The following is an 8,656-nucleotide window of genomic DNA, read 5'->3' as shown; positions in this document are numbered from 1 at the left end:
CAGTCATCCAGGTGAAGCAGGGACTGATGGCTGGCCACAGAGGGTGACATAAGTGCAGTGGCAGAGCCAGGACATGCCCTGGGATTCAAACATCCCCTGTGCCCTCAGCTTCTAGGTTGTGCAAGTGGTGCTCACAAGTCAGTGGGACACAAGCCATCAAGTCATAAAGAGCTGGCTAAGGGTATGAGGAAGCAGCTGGTGAAAGCCTCAGATTTGCTCCCCATCTAATCAGGGGCAGCCATCGAAGGGCCATGATGAATGCTGCCTTGTAAAACCTCCTGGCTACAAAGACGCCCTGTCTGCCCCACAGCTGGCTGGTCTCAGTTTTGGCACAAGTCAACACTCTTTATGCTCACCCCTCCCCTCTCTGTTTTCATTACCAAGTGGTCAGGCCTGGTTGAATTTTGAAAGTGGGACAGAATCTGGCTGTCCCTTATCCTTTCCTACCAAAATGAAAGCTAGAGAACTCTATCAGCCTTCCAAACTGGTGCCATCAGCTTGCCTGTGCCTTTGTATCTAGTGCTACTGTGCACTGGTCACCAAACAAGGAGTATTTCAACCACAGCCTGTGTATGGTCCCAATGTCTTAGACACACACTGTTATATCCAGATGCCCAGCTGATTTTATTTAGGTGGAGCCAAGCCTTGATCTCAGGCCTCCATGCCCACCCCTGTCAAAGCCTAGGCTGCTTCAACCCCAACCCTAGCCCAGGCCATTAGAACTGGTAAAGGAAAGAGAAGGAAAACAAGAGAGTTAGCCTACTTAAAATCATGCTTCCAAGAAGGGGAAAAAAACCTTGAGTGGGCTTCAGCCACTAGTTTGGAAAGGATGGAGAAAAAAAAAAAAAAGAAGGAAGAGGAAGGCAGTATCTACTGCACAGTCTGCATGCATGTCTTCTGAGTGTTACCACTCCCTCTGTGCCGTAGCCACTATGGCTGAGTGTGCCACAGCCCATTTTTAAGGGGGAAAATACCCAAGCTGGTGAGTCTCCTGCCTCATGATTTATTCTCACACACAGTGTTACCACTGACATCAGCAGTGATCTGCCTCCCAACTGAACCCATCATACCTCAGCATCCTACCAAGTACAGCACTCTGGGAGCCGTCACCTGGGACTGACATATGATTGACATGGCAAAACCAAAAAACAAACAAACAAAAACCCCTTTTATTGTCCTTAGTTAATGGCAAGAGAAAAGTCAGGAAAGAGGTGCCTTGGGCTGGAGGCTACATGTCCTGACTCTAGAAGCCAAGTGTGTTCTACTGCAAAACCCAAAAACAGTCCTTTGCCTGCCCCTTAACTCTCATAATAGCTGATATTAATGGATTCTAGAAGTCTTTCCACTTGAGATGTCCCTGAGAGATGCAGAGCAGAGCATTCCATTGGCTCCCAGGAAATTCATACATCCTAGATGAGTCTTTCCAACTGGACCACCTTTGCCTAAAGGTCTGGGTAATATGACTTTAACAACCGTCCTAGAGAGACACTTAGAAGATAGTCTTACAAAAGCTAGGCCAGTGCCACACATCCCTGAGGTCCAGACTTCTAACTCCACTATCTTAATTCTATACTGTATTAGTCCATGGCAAATGCCTGGAGGTCTGGGCTGAGAAGGATCCTGAGCACACCCTTCATCAAGAATCAACTAGCAATATCTGTCATGAAAATAGATAAGAGAAGCAATGGCACAGCCAGACCTTACTGCCTCAAAGCACAAACCACATGGCAAGTGTAGCTATCAGAGTCCTTGACAATGTGAAGATGGAGCCATCACACAGTTGCAACAGGAGCACTGGTTCCTGAGGAAGGAAAGCTCCCATTCCCCAAGGCCCAATCAAGAATCCACTTGCAGCCATACCGACGAGCAATGCAGAACTGATAAAGGACACTCTGGGTGCAGAGCTACTGAGTACCAGTGCTAGGGGACTCCTAGCAAGGGATGGGGTAGGTACTGAAGGCCAGAGAAATAGACACACCTAAAGGACAGGGAAGAAAAGAGCATGAGACCCAAACTACTGGGCCCAAAGCTGTCACTACCATATATTATGATTGTAGGGCTTACTTAACCCTCTGTGCCTCTGTTTCCTGGATTATATCAGTATCTTTGTCCTAGGCATCCATTAGAAGTAAAGGGTCAGCTAAGACATAAGAACTTTATACTGGGAGTGTCCTGGACCGTGGTAAGAGCCACCATACTGTGGCCTATTCCCTCCACTGTTAAACCACTGAAGTTGGGGAAACACGGTGCCCTAGCAAGAAAAGCAATAGTTTCCCCCAAATGATGAATCCTGCACCTAGGATGCTTCGATGACTAGAATCAGCAAAGTGTTTCAGAGGAGCAAAGCTCTTGCCTCCTCCTTCCCAAACTGCTACTTTGAATAATGGGGCTAAGACACTCCCTGGGCAACACGTGAAGAGGTCTGTATGGGTGACTTGGCTTTACAAGGCTCTGTCCTAATCCGTCTCTGGAGCTCTGCACCCTGACCCAGACATTGATTTACTCAGCTGTCATGTCTCACTGTCTTCTGATGGTCACAGCCCCTTCCCTGCCAGTGCTCATTGCCCACAGGGAGACTGATCTGACCCTAAAATGTTTGTTCCCACAAAGCATATTACAAAACCTGCCTGAAGGCTCTCTTCCAGGACTACCAATCCCACTCTGATTGCAATTAGCCCACAAAAGTCTCCTCACTGTTTACAGATGAGCCTCAGTTCTTGAGAGCTGCCTTAGTAACAGTCACGCTATAATTCACTTGTTAGTTCTCAATCACTAAGAAAAAGCCACTACACTTGCTGCCCCCTAATCCAAGGTCAGAAAGAATCCCTTTTCAGATGGGGCACCAGCTATGTGGTATCCCAGGGGATTTGTTTATCCCTGTGCTGGCTAGAGGATCTTGGCCTCCTTGGCTAGGTAGAGTCCTTTGTCCCCTTTGATCCTCTATACGCTGTTAGACTGATAACTGGAGTAAACCATCAATTTCCCACTCTGTTGTGAGTATTGAGGGTCAAGCAAGGTTGCCTGGGTCCTCTCCTACTGGTCATGCAGCCTGCCCTGAACTTAGTAGATGGTGATATTGAGGTCCACAGGGGTCAGGCACTTGGAGAGATGGGTTAGTTGTTGAGCCTGCCCCCCACCATCCCAGGGCTCTGGCCACCTTCTGTTTCAGGGAAAGTACTTGAAAAGAACCTGGACATGTGCAGATATACCTGGAATTGTCCAAGGGTACTATGAGCATTTTATGACAGCAAAGACTCAGATGGGAGATGGAGGTGGTTCCTGGCATCTAGGACACAGCCAACAAGTTAGGTACCCACAGTCAGATGTCAATCTGACTGGGCACATGGCTCTTGTCTTCTTTAGAATTTATTTATTAAAATGCCCAGTGACTACCAGACCTGGGACATCCCCACCCAGGTTCTTCTCCCATATTGTTCAGCTTCCCATTGCTATGACAAATTCACAAGATAATCAACTTATAAAGAAGAAAGGGAGTTTGGGTTTCTGGGACTGGGTCACGTGGGTCTGTGTGACACAACATTAGGAACATGAGGAGAGCTGCTCCCTTCACAGCAAGGAAGCAGGAAAGGACCAGGGTTTCTTTCTACCCCTTCAAAGCCTTGTCCCCAAGTGACCTATAAGCCCCATTACACTCCACCTCTTCCAAGTGTCCACCATCTTCCAGGAGAACCTTGGGGGACAGTCAGCACTCACATTGGGGTATCCCCTACCTGCTCAATAATATCAAATGGTAGCTTAAGCTTCTCCCTGTGATTTTCAGTTGAAGTTTACCTGTAATTCCCACAATTTCTAGTGAGTCTAGTTCCAAGTGGCGAGGTTCAAGCCAGCTGGGACACAGAGAAAGGACAGTGGGAGCCAGACAAGCTGCTAATGAGGAACAGGGCAAAGATGGAAAAGAGTCACTCAGAATAAGCAACTGGCCTCTCACTTTCTCGTATTGTGTATGAACTTGGCCACTGTCACTCCCTGGCCTCCCATCCCTGGGACTCACTAAGCAGAAGATCTCTGGCTATGAAGGAAACAATGGTTCTCTGTGAACACATTAGCATTTAGACAATTACCGGTCACATAGACAGGGGGTGCTATTGACTCGAGACCCTATGGATTCTACACTTGGAGGTGCTGACATGTATTTTAAAATTAATAAACCATAAAATAGCATATTCTCATAATGATCTCATTATACTCTGCTAAGAAAAGCAATTTTAAACTAGATTTATTTTGCTTTTAATCAGGAGTATTGCCCGGGAGGTAAATGAAGTGAAAATGTTCCATTTGGAAGGGAACAATATCCTCACTGCAAAGCCTGTGAATCTAAAATGAGCCTCGTTTTCATCAAAATGAGACTCTGTGGCTATGCCTCGGGCAAGGAAAAGCTAATGCGAGCCCCTCTAAGGTGTTACCAATAGTCACACACTTCTCCTTCCTGGCACATTTTTGAGTTTTCAGAATCCCAAAGCACAAGGAACTTGCCTTGATTCAGTTTCCCTGCTGGGTACTTAGGGTCCCAGCTGACTTAACTCATACATTTGTTTCTTGCTGGGGTCTTCTTGAAGGGTTATATTAGTCATTTCCCCCCTTGCTGCTGTAACAAAACACATGACAGAAACAGTTTGAGAAGAAAGGTGTGTTTTGACTTCCATTTTGAAAGGGAAGAGCCAGCCCATCGTGGTAGGAAGCCATTATGGCAGAAGGGGCTGGTGGCCTTGGTGGTTAGCTCACATGGCCAATGATTGCTTACATCTTCGTAGAGCAGGAAGCAGAGAACGTGAATGCTGGAACTGGAAGTAGGCTGTAAATCACAAGGCATGCCCCCTCAGTCACCACCTCCCAAAGCTTTTACAGCTCCCCAGAATAACACCACCAGCAAAGAACACAGTCTTTGGACACATAAACCCAGGGAGACATTCCACATTCAAACAATAACAGTAGTGTTAAGGGTTTAGACCAACTTTCTGCCTCTGTGACTGAGATTAACCCCCAGCATGCAGATTCTTGGGTGCCACAACTGCCCTGATGAACTAGGGACTTGTACTTGGAAAACTACACTTTAGTGACTTGTCCGAAAGCTTCTCACACACTGGATCAGTTAACAATCACGGCTGCTAAGGATAGGAGAAAGATCACAGATAGGAAAGTGAGGGGAAAGGAAACTCGGCAGGCAGTGGAGGCCTATTCCTGAATCCCAGAGTCTGCAGGGCTTTCATGATGCTAATTTCTGCATCTGAGAAGCATATGCAGAAAAAGGGGGTGAAGGCAGCTGCACTTTCACAGAGTAGGAGCAGGATTTCAGTCTAAGATAAGCTAAACCCAGAATCTCCACTGGTTTCATTAGAAGAAGGTAATGTCCCCCCACAATACACACACACACACACACACACACACACACACACACACACACACACACAAAGTTGCCCATAGCTGCTAAGTACAGAAGATACAACTGGGCATTCTCTTTCATGAGCATCTCCATCAGCAGAGGCAGCAGCAAAGCACATACACTGTAGGACCAGAGAGAAGACAGTCCCCATGCAGACCCAGGTCAAGTGAGGTCATCCTCTGCACATCTAACAGTTTTATCATCTGGTTACTGGCCAGCAAATAACAACAGAGAAGAAGAGCTTCAGTGTGGTGACCTTTCTTCTGTGGCACAGGCAAACCTACTTTCCTTACTTTTCTAAATTTTTTGTAGCAAAATACCTAACAAACACAACTTCACAGAGGGAGGGTTTCTTATGTCTCATAGTTTGAGGGCACGGTCCCTTATAGTGAGAAAGTGGTAGCAGCTGGACCTCTAGGTGGCTGGTCACGTTGCCTGTGCAGTCTCACAGCAGAAAGAATGGTGCTCAGCCATTTGTTTTTAATTCATTCTGAGACCTGTAGCCCATCAGACAGTTCCTCCCACATTCTAGGTGGATCTTCCTTCCTGAGTTAAAACCTTCCTAGAAACATTCTCATAAGCACATCCCAAACTGTGTTTCCCTGGCGACTCTAAAACCAGTCAAGCCACCAATGACTATTAAACATCACATTAGATGTCACCATCATTTCTTGGTCAGGCAACGAACCGAATTGATCTTCAATTCCTTTCTGACAGAAATTGAGATGAATAAACAGATACCCTTTCTCTTCCCAATTGTCATTGCCAAGCAAAAACTACAGTAGCACATAGGGAGTGGTTGTCAGAAGAACACAGACCTCAGCCGGCACCACCATACCTAGTCAAGGAGCAAATGTGGAGTCACCGGGCAGGCATAAGTCAATGTTGCTCTCTGCATGTCAAAACTGGAAGCACAGTGGCAGGCTAACACGTGTGCAAGCTTGATCAAATCTCCAACGATAATTTTTAAATGTGCCAGTCAAAAGACAGCATCATAGAGAGCAGGCATCCCTTGGCCCCACAGCTTGATGAATTCAGACACAGGCATCCATGGTTCTAGGACCAAGGGAAAGATGCAGAAGCATCTTAGCACAGAAGAGCTACAGGGCATTTCTCCTTTGCATTCTTTCACCTATGTACTTTAATTTCTGACAGGTTTTGTGTGTGTGTGTGTGTATGTGTGTGTGTGTGTGTGTGTGTGTGTGTGTGTTGTGTGTGTGTGTGTGTGTGTGTGTGTGTGTGTGTGTGTGTGTGTGTGTGTTGTAAAAGGAAAACTAAAGTTAAGAAATAACACAATGAAGCTGAGGTGATAGTTCTAAAACTAAAATGCATGGCTCACAAGCAACAGTCCTCCAGAACCCATATTTTATGAAACAGGCATGGTGGCACATGGAACCCCAGTGCCAGAAAGGCCAGAGACAAGAGACACTGGAGCTTGATGGCCAGCCAGTTCAGCCTATGTGATGAGTCTGAGGCCAGTAGGAGATCATGTCTCAAACAAAAGATAGATGAATGTCCTGGTTTGCTTTCTGTAGCTGTGATAAAATACTCTAACCAAGAGCAACTTAGAGGAGGAAAGGGTTTGTTTACCTTATACTTTCAGGTCACAGTTCAAAATTAAGGGAAGTTAAGGCAGGAACTTAGTGAGAATACAAAGCAGAACCTGTGGAGGAACATCACTTGCTAGCCTACTCAAGAACCTGCCCAAGAACTACACTTCCTACAGTACACTGGGCCCTTCTTAGCAATCAAGACAATCCCTCAATGGCCACAGATCAACCTGATAGACCATTATTCAATTGACTCTTTGGGGGATGATTCTAGGCTAATCCAAGTTGGCTAATGATAAATAGGACAATAACTCTTGACAAAGGACAGCAGCCCCGGTTGTTTCTGGCCTCTGATGCATGTACACACATGTGAGCCTGTCCATGCCTGTGCACATACACACACACACACACACACACACACACACACACACACACACACACACATACATCACAGGAAGATACAAAGGGAGGGAGACAGAAACAGAAAACATGCATTTATGCTTCAATCACTGCCAAGAGTAAAAGATCAGCAGTTTTGTTCTAAGTAGATTGTGTCTTATGACCCTGAGCTACAGCCACGTGACATTGTCTCTTCTACTCTATCCTTCTCTAGGGCCTGCAGTACATGGAACTCATCCCCAAGGAGAAACAGCCTGTGACAGGTACTGAGGGTGCCCTCTACCGCCGACGCCAGCTCATGCATCAGCTCCCTATCTATGACCAGGACCCCTCTCGATGCCGTGGACTTGTGGAGAATGAGCTGAAAGCTATGGAAGAATTCGTCAAGCAGTACAAGAGCGAGGCCCTTGGGGTGGGCGAGGTGGCCCTCCCGGGTCAGGGAGGCTTGCCAAAGGAAGAAAACAAGACACAGGAAAAGCCAGAGGGCACGGAGACCACTGCACCAACCACCAATGGAAGCCTGGGTGACCCATCCAAGGAAGTAGAATATGTGAGTGTCCCTTGTCTCTAGGGTTATGCTGTCAGGGTCCTGTCTTACCATACTCTCCTTTCATACATGTGCTTATTTATGCTCAGTGAAAGAGGCTTGTTACTCTATGTCAGACATTACACATGGAAAATAACACTACTGCCCCATGGAAAGAATAATAGACTAGCACTGTGCTTTCCAACCTGTGACCCCTTTGGCTCTAACTCCAAAAATACTTATATTACAATTCATAACAATATTAAAGCTACAGTTACGAAGTATCAATGACAATAATTTGCCGGGGGGAGGAACTGTATTAAAGGGTGGCAGCGTTAGGAAGGTTGAGAATCGTGGCGCTGGGAGAATGTCAGCAATGAACAAATGACCACAGCTTAGGGAAAGAGCACCTATCCTCCCTGTGGGTAGAGACAGACTCTGAAAATGTGGTAAGAACCAACTGATGTGTGAGCAGTAACTCAGGGCCATCCAAGCCATACACTTGGAGCAGGGGCCTTGTACCTTCTTAAAGAATGAGCAAAAACATGAACTGAAAGTTCAGGCCAACAAGGTGCAGTTGACATACTAACAGCAGTCCCATGTGCATGCTGGCATGGCAAGCTGGAGGAGTGGATGGCGAGCCTAGGAGACCAGACATGGTGAGTTTCACACTGTTCATAGGTCCACCGTGACACCATCTCTTGGGTTTCAAAAGTCAAGCAAGGAGAGGTCGCTGCCCCCACATTGGTGGGTACAGCCTCATGTTGGGCTGAGTACTTA

The 8,656-nt window shown here is 46.6% G+C and overlaps 1 protein-coding gene across 1 annotated transcript in view; it reads left to right on the top strand.

Moving 5' to 3' along the window:
* The window catches only part of LMCD1 (LIM and cysteine rich domains 1), a 57,925-nt gene that overhangs the window by 36,348 nt on the left and 12,921 nt on the right, over window positions 1-8,656 (top strand). The window contains exon 4 of the mRNA XM_080914702.1: window positions 7,565-7,900. Coding sequence (XP_080770828.1) covers window positions 7,565-7,900 — 336 coding nt within the window. The remainder of the gene's footprint in view (window positions 1-7,564; window positions 7,901-8,656) is intronic.

This window comes from Micromys minutus (assembly GCF_963924665.1).
Source record: "Micromys minutus genome assembly, chromosome: 3".
NCBI lineage: Eukaryota > Metazoa > Chordata > Mammalia > Rodentia > Muridae > Micromys > Micromys minutus.
This window is presented reverse-complemented; position numbering and strand designations above follow the sequence as displayed.